The sequence below is a fragment of the Mastigoproctus giganteus genome, chromosome 8 (assembly GCF_048544385.1).
Source record: "Mastigoproctus giganteus isolate SK-2022 chromosome 8, ASM4854438v1, whole genome shotgun sequence".
Lineage (NCBI taxonomy): Eukaryota > Metazoa > Arthropoda > Arachnida > Uropygi > Thelyphonidae > Mastigoproctus > Mastigoproctus giganteus.
Window position 1 is genome coordinate 99324227 of NC_143582.1, and position 19705 is coordinate 99343931.

At 40.4% G+C, this 19705-nt stretch overlaps 1 protein-coding gene across 2 annotated transcripts in view; it reads left to right on the top strand.

Moving 5' to 3' along the window:
* The window catches only part of LOC150081736 (phosphatidylinositol 3,4,5-trisphosphate 3-phosphatase and dual-specificity protein phosphatase PTEN-like), a 523999-nt gene that overhangs the window by 294738 nt on the left and 209556 nt on the right, over positions 1-19705 (top strand). For both annotated transcript variants that reach the window (XM_090378836.1, XM_090378837.1), the window contains one exon: positions 18368-18509. In XM_090378836.1, the coding sequence (XP_090234962.1) occupies positions 18368-18509 (142 nt within the window). The remainder of the gene's footprint in view (positions 1-18367; positions 18510-19705) is intronic.

A 19705-nucleotide genomic window follows, 5' to 3' on the forward strand; every position in this document is an offset into this window, starting at 1 on the left:
AGCCTCTGAAGATCTGTCTGGAAATAGAACGATATGGAGTTTCTACAACAACCATTCTGTTGTCAAAATATGTTTTGATGCATTGATATAGGTTGGCTGGGATGTTTGCCTTCCGGAGTCTGCCGAGGACGCTTGGCCACCACAGGGTGTCAAATGCCCCAGCAAAATCTATTGCGATTACAAGTAGATATTTATGGTTTGTTGTTTCAGCAGCTCTGGTAATGTTTTCCAGGGCATCCAGAGTGGAGCAGCCCCTTCTAAAGCTGAATTGATTCTGTGATTGTAGGCCTGCAGCCATGTAGCAAGTTTGAATTCTATCTTTGAGGAGGTGTTCAAAGAGTTTACTTAGCACAGAGAGAAGGGCTATCAGTCGGTATGACTCCGGAAGGTCCTGTTCCTTGTTTGGACTTTTCAGGACTAAGCGCAATTTGTCTGTAGTCCAAGCTTATGGAAAGCATCCCTCAATAAGTCAGTGATTAAAGAGGGTGAATATTACCTCTGGAATTGTCTCGATGGCCTTCTTGACGATTTCAGGCTCCAGTAGGATGATACCCGGTAATTTCTTGTTGCACAGTTTTGCTGCAGCAGTGTGATGTTTGGTGATGGTCAGCGGTTCTTCCTTATTGGTGGTAGTATAGGTATCATTGTCTTGACATAGTTGTTGCTGTTCTGGTGTAGTGGGAGTAATATGTCCAGGAAACATGCTGTCCAAGATGTTGTTGATATTATCCTGCCAGGTCTTGGTATAAGTGCCTAGCAGCGTCTTTGTTGCAGGGATAACTTCTCCCCTGAGGAGTTTGTTTGTCGTTATTCTGTAGACAACCCCCCCCAGGGGTGCTTGTTTCCGGTTGTAGAAACAAGTTGCTCCCATGAGCGCTGTTTCCTGAGTCGGATTAGAACCGTGTACTCATTTCTTGCGGCGCGATAGTGGTCGCAGAGTTGGTCTATTTCTGCTGCTGGCCAGGAAAGTCGTGCTCTCTGGAATAGTCTTCTCCTTCTGTTCACCTCACGTCTGAGCTGTTGTAGTTCCGGGGACCACCAGGGGACAGCTCCTGGAGTTGGGTTTTTACTTTTAATTGAGCAGCTTGCAGCGGCAGCAGTGAGATCCGCCACGGCGGTTTGGTGCGTCCGGGCTCAGCTCCTCTATATGGAGGGTTTGTGCTGCTTCTCTTAAGGTAGTCTGGAAGAGTGGCCAGTCTGTCTTCTGTATGGCATATCTATGTTGGATTTGTTGGTTTGGTTGTTGCCTGTCTATGGTGCGTTGAAGCATGAAGGTTATGACCCTGTGATCCGATGTGGTCCAGCTTTCCCTGACCATCCATCCCAAGAGGTGACTAGCCAGAGACCTTGAGGCGAGTGTAACATCAATTGTGGCTTCCCACATTGTGCTAGAAAAGGTGGTGGGTTATTTGGCTGATTGAGTATAGTGAAGGTACTGTTTGCCAGGAACTCCTCTAGGTGTTGTCCATTTGTGGCGCTGCGATGCTCTGGGGTTTGGCTGAGTCACATCCGCTCCCACAACGATCCTGGCATTCTGGAATTCTGTGAGTAAACTCTGCAGGTACCTGGTAGCTGGGAGGATATCTCCCCCTGGGCAGTAGTACAATGAGACTGCATAGAATTCGCTGAGCGAGGTTATAATATGGGCACAGGCGGCCCAGGATGTACAGTAGCTGGAAATCTTGGTTACAGTGATAGTAGGGTTTCTAACCAGGATGCAAGCCCAGGGGTTGTCTCTGTTATCCTGGACTATTTTGTAGGATAGGAGATATCCTCTCACCCCCTGGCTGTGGACATATGGCTCTTGGATAAGTAGGATGTCGAGGTTCTGTTCATTCGCTTTTTTGGTGAGTTGTCCGGCCACAGTCTTAGATCGCTGTGCATTTAGCTTCGCAAAGTTTACCCTGTCTAGGTTAAAAGGTCTAAGGCGTGCGTCCATAATCAATCTCATTTGGTATGCACCCTTAGCTTTGATGTAGATGGGACATTGATTGTCCCTGATTGAGTGGTCTGCTGGCATCTTCTGTGATTTACAGTTTGCACAGGTGGGCGTGTCATCTTTTTTGGGCAGGTGCCAAACTCATGGCCTTTCTTTGGACATGGTCGTATGTCCAAATCGACAGCAACGGAAACATTTGGGAACAGACACATGCTCTTTGAAGCGATGGCTGCCCCAATATATGAAAACCCTGGTTGTTTGTGCAAATCGTTTTCCATACCTCTGGTGTGAGTTCAACCACCCAATTTGTGTTGTCTCCTGTTCTGGATTTTGTTTGGAATTTTGGATACTCATGCTGAAGGTTCCTGGAATATAGTTCCTCCTGCAGAGCTTCTAGTGTAGATCCTTGTTGGTGTTAAAAATGACTATACTGGGCCCTTTCTCTTGGGAGGCGCTGCCTCTAAACCAAGTGTCCTCAACAACCTCGGGTTGTTGAGGATTTCGTTTGCATCTTCCTTCGTCTGGGTTTCAATGATGACAACCATATTCGTTATTTTTCGGACAGATATGATTTTTGTAGTCTTTAGATCCTGTGAGAGGTTCTTCATAATGGTTTGTTTCACCTCTTCACTAGTCTGGTGTTGTGCTGTTGAGGTCGGTTTTAATATTACTAGGTGTGGAGTCGGCAGGAGCGTTTTGTAGTAGTTGCCACGTGTGGCAGTTGAGGAGAGGTATCTGGAGCTGTGGTCCTCAGCACTTGTGCATATGTGGGTGCGCTCTGTGGCATTTGTTTTGCCCCACATTCAGCGTAGGCTTGCAGTTTAGCATTGGCCCTTTCGCTTTCGAGGTAGGCTTCGACAAGGAGTGCATAGAGTTTGTTCCACAGTGTTATTATTTGAGCCCTTAGTGCAGTGATGACTGTTTGTTTGCTCTTTAAAGAGGGATTCTAGTGCAGTTTTCAGGAACAGGGATTTTTCATGTATTGTACCCTCGGGTAAGGTAGGATCCAGGGAGGTTTCCTGTGTCCTATCATCATTAGTCTCCTTTGTCTCAATCGCTGTGAGGTTTTCCTGCGTTTCCCTTATCTCTGTCTGGGAACGGGTTTCTATTTCAAATTTTAGTATTGAGCCTTTTTTATTTTTCTTCTTACCCGTTTGGGGGAGTCCTGGAACGGGGATCCATCCCTTCGTTCTGTTGGTTTGTGATGATAGCGCATTCGTCGCCTTGGGTTTCCCTAAGAGGGTCTCTGCTTTTGCCCATATTCCTCTCCATGTCACTATTTCCAGATGACCGAGACTCGTCGGTTTATCAGGATTTCCTCTCTACTATCAAGAAGCACTGTGAGCGTTATGAAAAATGAAATCAGCCACAACTGCGTAGCACAAAAAGGAGATTTGTGAGCCTTTAAGTTATTGGGCTATCCCCTTCAGTCACTTGTGAGGGGGGGAAATAGCCGGGTGCAAAAAGGCTGATAGGGAGAGTTGACAAAATCAAATATCCAGGCTGTTTTATTATTATTATTAGCCATATGGTGCAAGGAAGCCTGAGACTTATGCTGCGCCAGCCAAAAAAAAATCCCGAGTTACCCAGAGAGAGAAAGAGAGAGAGAGAGAGAGAGAAAGAGAGAGTCAAAAGTAGAAAGGAATCACCAAGAAAGAGAAGAAAGATGATATTCAGCTAAGGACCTTGGGTGTGCCAAGCCCATACTCACCAGATGTGAGCCCCCTGGGTTTAATTTTTGGGTCAATGACAAAAACAAACTGGATATGGAAATAAAAGCAAGGATTGAAATGGCTGGGGAATATTTTCTTAAAATGACACCTGCATTGTGCAGTGGAAATCTGGATCTCCACCTTGGAATCCAGATGATGTTACGTTTGGTCAGTTTTTTTGTATGTTGCTGAGACATGGACACTGAAAACTAACACCTTGATAAACTAGAAGCATTTAAAATGTGAACGTATAGAAGAATGTTAAAGATACCATGGATAGGAATAGTGACCAATGAGAGTGTCCTACAGAGAATTGGAAAAACCCGTGAATTGCTGAAGGACAGAAAGAAAAAGAAAAACAGTACTTCTTGGACACCTGATGAGGAACAACAAATACGCAGTTCCATGGCTAATTATTGAGTGGAGAATGGATGGAAGAAAATATCTGGGATGAGACGTGCATCATGGCTTGATATCATTAAGAATTGGACAGGACTGAATGCCGAGCAGCTGTTCAGAGCTACCAGAGACAGAGACATTTATCACGGTGGTCGCTGACCTCTGTTAGGAGATGGCACACAGAAAAGAAGAGTAGAAAACTTGCTTGTTGAGCATTCTGGTCTCATGCCAAAGCTATTCGTTGCAACTTTTGCCCATCTCTATTCCCACCTCTGTCAAGACCTGATGGTTCTAATGCCACTTCAGCCAAAGATAAAGCTGACGTGCTAATATCCTACTTTTCGTCTAACTCATGTATTGATGATCTTACTAAACCACCTCCTATCTTTTTCATTCTCCACCTCCCTGAGTGTAGTACCACAGAGTTGTACATTTCTCTTGAATTACTGCTTCCCATGTGCAGTACTTTGCATATGTCAATATTAAACTTCAGTTGCCACTTCTCAGCCATGTCTTAACTTTTCTAGATCCTTTTGCAGTAGCATACTGTCTTTAGTGTCATTAACAACCCTGCCAACCTTTGTATCATCTGCAAACTTGGACATTAAGCCTTCGTCGATATCATTGATAAATACACACAACAACAATGGGCCCAGCACTGAACCCTAAGGAACTCCGCTAATAAAATTAATCCACATGCCGACCAGGCTAGCCAGGTGGGTAAAGTGCCTGTCTGGCAACCCAAAGGTAGCGGGTTTGAATCCTGAATCGGGCTTGGATCAGAGTAAAATGCAAAAAATTTTGTGAGGTGCATTACGGCCACAGAAGCCGGTGCACCAACAACTAACAAAAAAAAAAAAAAAAAATAGTCCACATAGAGCAGTGTCCATTTATTAGCACTCTCTGCCGTCTCCCACCTAACCATCCCTTTATCCATTGCAGCAACTTGCCCTTAATGCCATACTGCTCCAATTTGTACAGCAGCCTTCCATGTGCAACAGTATCAAAAGCTTTCCTGAAATCCAAATATATGCTATCAAAATTAGTTTTAGCATCCAGTTCCTTTGTGACCACATTGTAATATTCAATCAAATTGGTCAGACAAGACTTCACCTTAACAAACCTATGCTGTGTCTGAACTATTGCTGCTGTCTTATACACCCCAATCTAGGTGATCCTGTATCACTTCGTTAACTACTGACACTTTGAACCAGTGACTCCATTATTTTCCCCGAAACAAGTTCTGTAATTATTTGTGTCACATTTTGAGCCCCCCCCCTTGTGAATTGGGGACACATTTGCACATCTCCAGTCCATGGGGCCTCCCCTAACTCTAAGGATGCTCTCATAATTATGTCTAAGCATTTGCTTACTTCCTTTGCCGCCTCCTTAATTATAACTGAATAGATTCCATCTTCCCCAGGTGCCGTTTTTTATTTTTAACTTCAACAATTTCTCCTCCACTTTGCTCTCAGTTATCACAAAATCACTTAGCTCCCTGTTAGAGTTTAATTAATTCTGACATTCCCCTTCTTGAATAACTCCTCCTGATGTGTGAATGTAGATCCAGAATACTCATTCAGTTTATCAGCTACTTGAGCAGAATCATCGATAGTCAAACCATCTATGTTAAGTTGACCAATCTGATTCATCCCCTTCCTTCTAGAGTTTACATAATTAAAGAACTCTTTGCTGTTTTTCTTTGCATCTTTTGCCAAAGATTTCTCGTAATTTACCTTTTCCTGCCTAACCTCCTTTGTGACTTGATTACAGACTAGCTTATATCTGCCGTTGGCTTCTGTGTCGCCTGATAATTTATATGCATCCCATGCATTTTTCTTCTCTGCCACAAGCCTCATTAATTCATCCAACATCCATTTAGGCCTGAACTTTGAACAGTATTTCTTAGTTGGTATGAAAAGCCTAGTAGCCCCCAAGATTAAGTTTGTGAAATCTTCCCATTTATAATTTTCCGTTGGTAACATCATCATTTGATCCCCCTCTATAGAGTTTAAAAACTGTTTGACATCTCTGTAGTCACCTTTACGAAAACAAAAACCCTTCCCTTTACCCTTGATCTTAGTTACATCTTTAAGTAAATCCCACATCAGTACATTGTAATCATTGTCTCCTAGTGGTTCCTTTATCTGAAAATTCCTGATGCATGTGTCATCACTGCTGATAATCAGATCAAGGGTATTACTCCCTCTGGTTGCCCTCAAACAAGTTGCTATAGAAAACAATCCTCCAATAAATCCACAAAAGTCTTGCTAACATGCGAGTGACCAACCCACAAGTTCCAGTCGATATCTGGAAAGTTAAAATCCCCCATTACAAGATATTTTGATTTGCTGGCCCATTCTATTTCTCTTCACAATTGTTCATTATACTCATCACATTCATTAAGCCTATAACATACTCCTATTCTCATTTTTCCTTTCCCAGTTTATATCACACCAAACAGACTCAACATTGCACCCGTGTCAACTGGATCCACTTCCTTAGATTTTATGTGTTTCTTAACTAACAGCATAACCCCTCCTCCTTTCCTATCTTGTCTATCCTTTCTGTTCACATTGTACTCCCCAAATTCCAGTTCTGCACTGCTTATATCTGTGTGAGACACCATGTCTCTGATATCCCAACAATATCGGCTTTAAATTTCTTGATCAGCACTTCAAATTCATCACTGTTATTTACTATACTTCTAATATTAGTGTACATGCAAGTATACATGCACTTTTTTTTTACTCTTAGTTACCCTCACACAGCCCATGTATTTACTTGATCCACGATCACTCCCAGCAGCTCTTGAAATCCCCAGGAACCTGCTCTCTAGGCTGCTGTTAATAACAATAGAAGCAGTGCAAGAATCGCTTTCACTTCTGCCTGCGGCTACCATTAATTTTTTAGTCTGCGAATCCCCTGAAACTGGCTGTTTTTCGACCCACCTAACACTGCCTTGATAGCATCAGCAAATATTCTTACACCCTTTCTATTTAAGTGTATCTCATCACTGTAGAAGAATTCTCTCCTGTTAGCAAGCACAGACCACACGGAAAAAAATTCTACCCCGTGAGTCTTGCACAATCTCTCTAGGGCCGAAATGATTGACAAGGCTCTCATTATATACTCCCTTCTATCGTGTGTGGGCAGAATTGCAGACACTTTCAAATTTAACCCTAACTCACGACTTTTTTCCATCATTGACCTGTACAAATTCAGTGGAAAAGTGGTGAAACTGGAGCACTTGCTCTCGACATTTCAAAAGCTTTTCATTGCATTTGGCATAATGGTGTTCTAAATAAGCTTCCATTTTATGGTTTAACAGTTGTTTTTTGTAATTGTACCCTGTTTTCTGTCTGGCTGCTCACTACTGGTAATGGTAGATAGCTCTCTCTTCTAACTTCTGTACTAATGCTTGTGTTTCCCCAAGATTCCGGTCTTTCTTCCACTCTTTTCCTCTTGTATGTTAATGACCATCTTTTTTCCAGAAATCCTATCATAGTTTTGCTGATGATAGAACATTGCATTACACCTTCCAGTTTGAGAAATGTCGCCTGGACAAACAACTTCAACTCGAATATCCACTACCAGTTCCTTAAATGCTGATATCCAGGTAATTCTCCAAAGACAACTTAGTTGATTTCGAATCCTTCTAAAACTTGGTTTTGTCTTATATCACAAAAAGCATTCTTCTACTTCTATGCTTGTCTTCAATGATATTTTGATTTCTAGGTAAGATGATATAACTCTATTGGGGTTTACACTGACCTCTACTCTCTCTTGGCATAATCATGTTATTGCTTCCTCTGCATCTAAAAAGCTGGGTTCTCTCTCTCTCTCTCTCTCTCTCTCTCTCTCTCTCTCTCTCTCTCTCTCTCTCTCTCTCTCTCTCTCAGTGTTACTCTTTTTTCAAACTGCTGTTCACTCTGTACAAATCTCAGATCTGTCCTACTGTGGAATTTTGTTCTCACAACTTGGGCAATGCTCCCAAAATCTCTCTCTCAAGCTTCTATATTCCATTCAAAAGTGGGCAGTTAGGTTAATTAATGACTCATCTCTAACGATGTCACTCTTCTCTCTCTGTCTCATAGACATTCTGTTTCTGCTGAATGCTTTTTCTATAGATACTTGCCCATGGAAGTATCTATAGAAGTTCTTATGAATTGGCTTCTATAATTCCCACTCTCTCTCTCTCTCTCTCTCTCTCTCTCTCTCTCTCTCTCTCTCTCTCTCTCTCTCTCTCTTCCAAAATCGTGCCACAACCAGCCAACATCCATTTACTGACCAACTTCAAACTCACAGTTCCAACTTTTCTTCTTATTCAATTATTCCTTCAACTTCTGTTTTCTGGATCAACCTCCCTTTGTACATATTTCCTAAAAATTGAAATCTACAGAAATTCAAATCTAATTTCAATAAGTATGTTCTTTCATCTCATCCTTCAACCCATGCACAGTACTGAGTACTATAGGTTATAATACTTCTTGTGCTTGGGCTTCTCATAAAAAAAAAAGAAAGAAAGAATTAGCAACAAAACTCTGTTTGGGAGTCTACATCATCATCATTGCCAACACCAAAAGAAGAAAAACGTGGCTTCTGCAGTTATGGTTATCTCTTTGTTTGACATTCAAGGAATGGTTTGTCAGCATGTTGTGCCATTTCATACTACTGTTATGAGACCTTATTACAGAACTGCCCTGCACACTTTGTGGAATCACATTCGTCATAAGTGACCATAGCTGCATGCAGTTGGTAGATGCTGCATAATGGCAATGCAAAGCGTCACATTGCCCATACTGTCATTGAATACTTAGCCAGCATTAATGTCAAATGTGTTCCTCAGCTGCAGCTCTGAACTTTGCACCACCTGATTTGTTTTTATTTTTATTATTTAAAGTTCAAGAAGGAACTGTAAAGAAAGCATTTCCAGTCATCAGAAGTTGTAAAGACATCAGAGGGAATTGTAAAATACATGTAAAAAAATGGCTTCTACCATGTTTTTGAAGAATGGCAGAAACTTTGGAGTGAGTACATTTCATCAAACGGAGTACTTTTGGAAAAATGTTTTTTTTTTATAACTGTAGGTGTCATTTTCTAAGTCTTTTATTCACTTTCTTAAAACAATAACTTTCAAATAAAATGAGCAGTACATGCACACAGATGATCTTCTCTAAGAATCATGAAAAGCTAAACCAAAACTCTGCTAGTTTAGTCTTTAACTGAAATTGGAATTCACCATGGTTTTGTTTTTTCACCCCCATAAGCAATCTACAATTATTGTAGGAAGCCTACATTTTAGCCTAAACAACATGCAAATCAGCCTGTGAATGCATCTCTGCAGTCATAAAACCACTGTCACAGTGTGGCTTAAGATGCTGAAATATCATAAACCAACATTTTTAGCACCATGTGATGCAGATTGAAATAAAAAACAATATCTTAAATAATATGAAAATTCACAACATTCTAGTAGATGCTTCAATTTTTAAATTTTTGTGTGCACTTTAGCTCGAGAGGAAAGTGCATCCACTTTCAGATTAACAGTGCATCTGTTACCATAATGGTCAGAATGTGAACTCTCTTCTAATTCGTCCTTAAAACTGGACCAATCCAGACTTTCCTCTTTCATCTTCTGATTACTTCATCTTAGCCAGATTTACCATATTTTTGATAGTGGAAGTGAACTGGACAGTTTTGCCTATTGCATAAAATTTAGAATATGGGATGTGGGCATTCATGGTAGGGAGATTACCATTTCAACTTGCTTTTTTAATTTTTTTCTTTTAGAGACCCAACAGACTCAGACTTTTTGTGACAAAGTTATCTGCATACTGTGAACATTTTCTTCACAGCCACACTTCACTGCAGTAGATGAGACATTTATAATATAAGTTGAATAACATATAAATGCTCAAGGCATAATTGATTGAGTTTAATACACTATAAAATATAGGTGTAAATATACCATAGCAAACTCATAATAAAAATAATGAAAAACTACATAAGTAGTGTAAAGGCATTGATTAAATTGTATCTCACATTGTGACTACTTTCACGAGTTACCATGTATTGGACTGGTCACAGGGCGGCCATTAGTTAGTACACTGGACCGAATCTATTGGTAACTCTTTAGGAGGCTTCCGGATCAGTTTGTGTATAATCTTGCTACCACCTACTCTGCCAGATAGTGGCTGGAGGGAGCCCGAGTAGTGTGTATGCGGGGGGGAATTCTCGAAGCCACGTTATGTCAAGGATCTGGGTATATTCTTACCATCTGTATGCAATATCCAAAAATTTTATTACTTCATACAGCATGTCCCCCCCACTTTTTCTTACTATTCAATACACCACGAATTGTCAAACTTATAGAGTAAGTTTATCTGCGAAAAGCTCTAAACCTCCTAGTTCCCAAACACTTCCTAGTTCATTTGACAAATATATGGGGACTCGGTTCTAATCTAAATGTCTGCCAGGGGCAAAGGTTGATGACGTTGTAGAGCGAATATCATCTTTTAAGGGCACAAAAGGTGATATAGTTGTACACGTTGGCACTAATAATATTAAGAGTAGGAGACCGGCAGAATTACTTAACAAGTACAGGTCACTGTTGAACAAAAGCCGAGAATTAGGGTTGAATTTGAAAGTGTCTGCAATTCTGCCCAGACACGATAGGAGGGAGTATATGATGAGAGCCTTGTCGATCAATTCGGCCCTGGAAAGATTGTGCAAGGCTCAAAGGGTAGAATTTTTTTCAGCCTGGACTGTACTTGTTAACAGGAGAGATTGCTTCTACAGGGATGGGATACACTTAAATAGAAAGGGTGCAAGAATATTTGCTGATGCTATCGAGGCAGTGTTAGGTGGGTCGGAAAACTGCTAGCTTGGGGGGAGACAAAGACCAATAGATTGACAGTAGCCACTGGCAGAGGTGAAAGAGATTCTTGCACTGCTTCTATTAGAATGAGCAGAAGCCTGAAAAACAAGATGCATGGTATTTCAGAGACTGCTGGGAGCCATTGTGGTACAAGTAAACACATGGGTTGTGTTAGGGTAGCTAAGAATAGAAACAGGTGCAGGTATACTTGCGTGTACACCAATGCTAGGAGTTTAGTAAATAAATTTGATGAATTTGAGGTATTGCTCAAAACATCGAAGGCAGATATTGTTGGGATATCAGAGACGTGGTGTCACACAGATATAAGGGATGCGGAACTGCAATTTGGGGAGTACAACGTCTACAGAAAGGATAGACAGGATAGGAAGGGGGGAGGTGTTATGCTATTAGTTAAGAAACACATAAAAACCAAGGAAGTGAAGCCAGTCGACATCGCTGGACAGTGCAGTGTGGAGTCAGTTTGGTGTGACATAAGCATTGGGAGATCAAAATTGAGAGTAGGAGTGTGCTATAGGCCTAATGACTCTGATGAGTATAATAAGGAACTGTACAGGGAAATAGAGTGGGCCAGTAAATCAGAGTGTCTTATAATGGGAGATTTTAATTTCCCAGATATTGACTGGAATTTGGGGGCTGGATACTCACACACTAGCAGGGCTTTTGTGGATTTATTGGATGATTGTTTTCTACATCAGCATGTTCGGGAGGCAACTAGAGGGAGTAATACTCTTGATTTGATTATCAGCAGTGATTCTTCATGCATTAAGAATCTGCAGATAAACGAACCACTAGGTGGCAGTGATCATAGTGTGCTGAAGTGGGATTTACTCAAAGAGGTAACTACCATTAGGGGTAAAGGGAAGGGTTATTGCTTCCGTAAAGGCGACTACGATGGACTGAGACAGTATTTAAATTCTATACAGTGGGACCAACTGATGATGTTACCAACAGCAAATTCAAAATGGGAAGCATTCAAAGAACTTATCTTGGAAGCTACTAGGCTTTACATACCAACTAAGAAATATTGTTCAAGGTTTAGGCCAAAATGGATGTCAGATGAACTAATGAGGCATATGGCAGAGAAGAAAAATGCATGGGATACTTACAAATTAACACATGACACAGAAGCCTATGATAGATACAAGTTGATATGCAACCAAGTTACAAAGGAGGTTAGGCAGGCGAAGGCAGATTACGAGAAATCCTTGGCAAGGGATGCAAAGAAAAACAGCAAAGAGTTCTTTACTTATGTAAACTCTAGAAGGAAAGGGATGAATCAGATTGGTCCACTTGATATTGATGGGTCAAGTGTTGATGATCCTGCTCAGGTGGCTAACAAACTAAATGAATATTTTACATCGACATTCACACATGAGGAGTTATTCAGCGAGGGGAATGCCAGAGGTGTATTCAACTCTAGCAGTAAGTTACAGAATCTTGAAATAACTGGGAGTAAAGTGGAGGAGAAACTGTTGAAGATAAACACAAGAAAGGCACCCGGGGTGGATGGGATCTATCCAGTTATATTAAAGGAGGCAGCAAAGGAAGTAAGCAAACCCTTAGCCATAATTATGAGAGCTTCCTTGGACTCAGGGGAGGTACCCATAGACTGGAAATGTGCAAATGTGACCCCAATTCACAAAGGAGGATCAAAGGCTGACACAAGTAATTATAGACCTGTGAGCTTGACTTCTGTTCCAGGAAAATTAATGGAGGCACTGGTTAAAGACGCACTGCAGGATCATTTAGACAAGACTTCAGTTATAGCTCAGACACAGCATGGTTTTGTTAAGGGGAAGTCTTGCCTGACCAACTTGATTGGATACTATGATGCAGTCACAAAAGAACTGGATGCAGGGAATAACTTTGATATTATATACTTGGATCTTAGAAAGGCTTTTGATACTGTTGCACATGGAAGACTGCTACACAAATTGGAGCAGTGTGACATTGGAGGCAAATTGCTGCTATGGATAAAGGGGTGGTTGAGGGGGCGAAGACAGAGAGTGGTAATCAATGGACACTGCTCATCGTGGACTGATGTTATTAGTGGAGTCCCTCAGGGCTCAGTGTTGGGTCCATTATTGTTTTCTGTATTTATAAATGATATTGATGATGGTATATCGGGATTAATGTCCAAGTTTGCAGACGATACAAAGGTTGGCAGGGTTGTCAAGGACACTACTGACACTATGCTTCTGCAACAGGATCTGGAAAGGTTTAGCAGATGGGCTGAGAGGTGGCAAATGAAGTTTAACATTGACAAATGTAAAGTACTACACATGGGAAACAGCAACCCCAGAGCAACGTATCAACTCTATGGTACAACACTGACAGTGGTAGAGAATGAAAGGGACTTGGGGGTGGTTGTGCAGGCAGATATGAAGTTCCCTGAGCAGTGCAGACGGGCTGCAAGAGTAGCTCATGGAGTATTGTCAATGATATACAGGAATTTTTCCAGCAGGGATAAGGAGGTGATTATTCCATTGTATAAGGCGATGGTCAGGCCACACCTAGAGTACTGTATACAGGTCTGGAGGCCTCATTTCAAGAAGGATGTAGAGCTGCTGGAACGAGTACAGAGAAGGGCAACAAGATTAGTGAATGGAACAAAGGGGTGCTCTTACGAAGAAAGGCTTAAGTTTTGCAAATTACAGTGTCTGGAGACTAGGCACCAGCGAGGTGATCTGATAGAGGTGTATAAAGCCTTGAATGGTTTAAGCATGCTCAATGCTGATGGGATTCTTCCTCTAGCTCAGAATAATCACCTGAGAGGGCATAAATTCAAATTGAGGAAAGACAGATGTAGGATAGACGTGCGGAAATTTGCCTTTAGCCAGCGAGTGGTTGGTTGGTGGAACAGACTTCCATCCCTTGTGGTGGAGGTTGATAGCCTAAATAAGTTTAAGGCTCAGCTGGACAGGTATTTTGAACGAACAGAGGGGTGAAGTGGAAGTGGTTTTTTTTTTTTTTTTGGCTGATGCTGCATAAGCTTGCTTTCTTGCATCAAATGCCTCTACTAATGCTAATGCTAATGCTAAACAACATCCATTTCCACTTGCAGTTTGCCAAACCCCATGTACTTTTTCTGACAGAATCTCAGTTATCGGCTGATTCAACTGCTGCTCATCTGAGGTGCCCAATTTATTTGCTGTATGATTCCTTTTGCCTCAAAGGTGGTACTTGTGCATATGTCCATTCCGATATTCCCTGTCAGAGACTTGGTAATTTGGAATCTCCTCTTTTCGATCTTCTCTGGCTTAAAATCTCTCTACCTCATTGTGTCAAATTCATCTGTTGTCTCTACCATTCTCCCAACTCCACTAATCACTTGGAGCTCTTTGACTTCCTCTCTTTGCAACTTGACTTTCTCCAGTCCAACTTTCCTAACATTGAGGTAATTTTCCTTGGTGATTTTAATGTTCACAACTCCAGCTGGCTTCCATTTTCTAGTCCCACCGACCCAGTTGGTCGAGATGCTGAGGCTTCTGCAATTACTAATGACCTTGCACAGATTGTTCTTTTTCTCCAAATAACCCTTCTTCTTTTTTCTCACAAATAACTGTTGAATTGAGTGGTCCTTTAGGGACCTCAGATCACAACTTGGTGATTGTCTCTTCACAAAAGGGAGCCATTATCTCATGGTTATTCCCAACCTCATATTGTTTAGCATTACAAGAATCCAAAATGGGATGACTTGCAAGATTTCTTTTCTTCTTTTCCTTGGTTGGATTTCTGTTTCAAAACATCTGATGTCAACGTTTGCTCAGATCATGTCAGTGAAATTATTCTTGTAGGGATGGAATCCTTTATCCCACACTCAACTTTAAAATCTCATCCTTTATCTAAACCTTGGTTTCCCAATAAATGTGCTAAGGCTGTTCAAGAGAAGAACATTGCATATCATAATTGGCTTGTTTCTTCTTCAGTTTCATTTTCTGCCTACACCAAAACTGCAACAATTGTAAAGCAGTTATTAATCAGTCCCAACTACATTTTGAACAGGCTAAGAGTAGAAAACTTGCTTCTTGTGCTAATGGTAGCCGAACATTCTGGTCTCTTGCCAAAGCTGTTGTCTCCAACTTTTGCCCATCTCTGGTCCCACCTCTATCAGAACCAGATGGTTCTGTTGTCACTTCGGCCAAGGATAAAGCTGACCTGCTAGCATCCCATTTTTCTTCCAACTCACATATTAATGATCTTGGTAAAACACTTCCCACTATTCCTAGCACGCTCCATTCAATGCCTCCTGTGGAGGTGCCTCCGTAGCCAGGTGGGAAGGAGCAGCAGTGCGCAGCACACGCTTATTGATTAGACCAGGGTTTGAGCCCGTCACCACTAAATACGGAGGATGCGGAAAGGTCAGGGAATGACCACCGCATATCCCGGAGCAATATGGCCTTAGTTGCTAATGCTCCTAAAAACCAAACAAACAAACAAACAAACAGGCCTCCTGTGGTCTTCCGTCAAAAGGATTCCAGAAGAATTTTGTCGAATCTTGATGCTAAGAACGCTCCAGGCCTTGATGGTATTTCTGCACTTGTTCTCAAACCCTGTGTTCTGGAACTTACTCCTTTTTTCACTTTCTTATTCCAAAGGTGTATTTCCTTCTGCTTGGAAATTTGCTATATCCAGCCAGTTCCTAAAAAGGGTGACAAATCCCTCTCATCCAATTATTGTCCCATTGCAATTACTTCTACTTTTTCTAAAGTAATGGAGAAATCAATTAACCGCCAACTCTTAAACTACCTAAAAACCTTCTGTCTGATCAATGATCGCCAGTATGGATTCCGTCAGTGTCGATCCACTGGTGATATTCTGGTTTACGTTACTCATTTATGGACAAATTCAATGGAAATGTTTGGTGAAACACAAGCAGTTGCTCTTGACATCTCAAAGGCTTTCGATCATGTTTGGCATAAAGGTCTTCTAAATAAGCTTCCATCTTATGGTTTGCCAACTGTTTTTTATAAAATTGGTTTTGTAAAATTGGTATGGTTCCTATGCTTATCTTTGGTGACACTCCGATTTCTAGGCAAATTATATATCTCTTTTGGGGATTACCCTGACTTCTAATCTCTCTTGGCACAAGCACATTACAAATATTGCTTCCTCTGCATCTAAAAAACTTGGTTTTCTCTTTCACTCCCAGCATTACTTTTCTTCCAAGCAGCTGTTCACTCTGTACAAATTGCAAATCTACCTTACCATGGAATATTGTTACCACAACTGGTGCAGTGCCCCCAAAACCTCTCTCAGGCTTCTTGATTCCATTCAGAAGAGGGCAGTTAGGTTAATTAATGATTCATCTCTAACAGAGTCTCTCCACTCGCTTTCTCATAGACGCACTGTTTCTGCTGCATACCTCTTCTACAGATCCTTCCATGGGCACTGTTCTTCTGAATTGGCTTCTATAATTCCTGCTCTGTCTTTCAAAACAGTCCGAACACGTGCCGCCACTAGCCAACATCCATTTACTGTCCAGCTTCAAACCCACAGAACCAACTTTTCATCTTCCTCATTTATTCATTCAACTGCCGTTTTCTGGAACAACCTTCCTTCATACATATTTCCTGAAAATTACAGTCTACAGAAGTTCAAGTCCAATGTCAACAAATATCTTCTTTCGTCGTCTTAACCTCAAACCCAAGCACAGTACTAAGTACTGTAGGTTCTAATACCTCTCGTGTTTGGAGTTTTCATAAAAAAAACAAAAAAAGACTACGCCGACTATTGTTACTTATTCTCAGTGGGCAGGTACCCTGGTGTTGCAATCATGTCAACCCAGTTACGAAGTTCTTTCCACAATATGAGTGATGCCAAAAGGTGTGCAAGATAATACTTAAATAAAATATAAATGCTCAAGGCATAATATATTATGAGTTTAAATTATACTATAAAATATAGGTATAACTACACCATAGTGAACTCATAATGAAAAACTACATAAGTTGTTGTTATTTGGTTTTTAGGAGCACTAGAAACTAAGGCCATATTGCTCCGGGATATGCAGTGGTCATTCCCTGACCTTTCCGCATCCTCCGTATTTGGTGGTCATGGGTTCGAACCCCGGTCTAATCAAGAAGCATGTGCTATGCACTGCTGCTTCTGCCCACCCGACTACAGAGGCGCCTTACATAAGTAGTGTAAAGGCATCGAGTTACCATGTATTGCGGGCACCTCCGAAGCCAGGTGGGAAGGAGCAGCAGTGCATAGCACACGCTTCTTGATTAGACCTGGGTTCGAGCCCATCACCACCAAATACGGAGGATGCGGAAAGTTCAGGAATGACCACTGCATATTCCTAGAGCAATATGGCCTTAGTTGCTAATGCTCCTAAAAACCAAATAACCAACAACCATGTATTGCACTACCTCGAATAAGTATTGCTTCACTAATAGAGAAGACTAGTGTTATTTATTCTCAGTTTGCAATGCGCACTCATCAAGGATAGGCCAACAAGCCTTGAAACGATGCTATCTGGATGGTGGTACCCACTGAAAATAAGTAACAATAATCTTCTCTATTAGTGAAGCATTATTTATTTGAGGTAATGCAATATATGGTAACTTGTGATTAAATCAATGCATTTACACTACTTATGTAGTTTTTTACTGAGTTCACTATGGTTTATTTACACCTATATTTTATAATATAAGTTGGTATTGTACGAAGGAACATTTCTCATTCCACCAAACTTTCTCTCAGTGCCATAATTTGTGACCCTGTTTCATGTGACCAAAACTCACTTTATATTCTGCATGTGGTATATTTATTTATTTTTGTATGAACTAAAATATTATAACTGAGAATAGTTTACCTATCACTGATGTAACTGAAATCTAAAACCTCTGTGATTTTCATGTATATTTGAGACTGCTAATCCAATGATAGAAGAAGTGAAAACAAACTTTATATTACTGTGATCTGTGATTATTTCATTGCTGATAAAGATCTGCTTATTCCTATCCATGTATTTCTATTTGAGATTTGGAAATCTATCTCAGAATGGAGTCAATATTTTTCATTTCCTGTCATTATCTCTTGCCATTCCTACCCTTCTTTATTGAATAGATTAGTTAAAAGATTCCCATATTTCTCATTGTGTTTTTAACTAAAATAATTAAAACAAACTTGTTGTACAAAATATTTTTCCAACTGTTGGGAAAAGTAGACAGGTATGATAGGTTTTAGGTTAATGGATTTTAGGTAAGAAGATATTTTCAAATATCACATCAGTCTCACCCCCCCACCTCAATTCGAAGATGTTTTGGCCAATAAGTACATGTAACCTTATGGTCAAAGAACCTGAAAAGATACTCTATTGAATGGTTATAAGAGCATAAATCAGTAAAGAGCTCTCTAGAATTGGTTTACATATCAGTGAAGTAGTGATATATTTTTCGTTGTATTTAGGGTGTTACAATTCCAAGCCAGCGAAGGTATGTTGATTACTATGGTGAACTAGTCAAGAGAAATGTAGATTACAGACCAGTAACGCTCATCCTCAGGTCGCTACGCCTTGAGCCAATACCAACTTTTAATGGTGGAACTTGCAGTAAGTTTAAAAAGTTTAAACTTTTACGTAACTCCTGGAAACATCTTATTTTTAATAATTAGTATTTCCTTGTCATTGTATAGGTTAATGATTTAGTATATTGATTCTGTTTGGACATGTAACAGCCTGGAAAGCAATGTTATGATTGGGGGGGGAGATTAAATAAAGTAAGTAAAGCCCATGCAAAGTAGTAAAATTGATCGAATACTTCAATTATATTGATAGAAGGTGCTCTTAATCAGCTGAACGAATTTAGAACATCAGGATTTAAATTGTGTATGAATAAAGCTGTAGACATTGCAACTGAGTTGGAAGTACTGAAGTGTTATCAGAAGTGAAAGTTCTAGAAAAAAGAGCGAGTTTACCCACGAAACTTCATCAGATGAACTCTGTATTGATAAACCAAAAGGTTTGAAACGGAATTTTTAATATAATGATCAATGTAGTTATCCTTAGCTTACAAGAAAGATTTGATCAAATGAATGAAATATCTTTGGCTTTTCATCTTATTCTGAAATCAGAAAACTTCATGAATTTATTAGAAAGTGCAATAGAAATGAACTGTCAGCACCTTGAAGGAATTCTCACTGGTGAAGATGGAAGCAGCAAAATTGATGCCAAAAGTGTTATCAAGAAATCTAATCTTTGCAGCATGTATCAAAGGGGGGGGGAATGGTTGCTTAAGATTATTCACATTTATTCAATAAAATAAACTTAGTTGAATTATATCCCAAAAAAAACCCCAACCAAGTACTTGGTTGTGTTTTTTTTTTTTTTTTTTCAAACTATCAGCCTCAACGAGAGTAACTTACTATCAACTACTTGCTGGCTAAAAGAAAACTTCTTACAATCTAATCTAAACCTCAACCATTGTAATTTGAATTTATGACAAGTTCTGGAATTGTTCAGAACAGTGAAAATTCCACCTTGATTGATTTTACTAACAAATCGCAGAGCCTTATAAACCCCAATCAGGTCACATCTGAGGTATCTGTATCCCATGTAATTGGGATCTTTCCTCATACAGTCGTCCTTCTTCTGATTGCCTCATTCAGGTTGCCCCATTTAGACTTTTTCAAGGACTCTGTGCCTTTTTTTCAGATGAGGTCTTCATACTTAAACACAGTATTCCAAATGTGATCTTACTGCGTTATACAGTGGAAGTATGACCTCCCTATCTTAATGTTCGATAAATC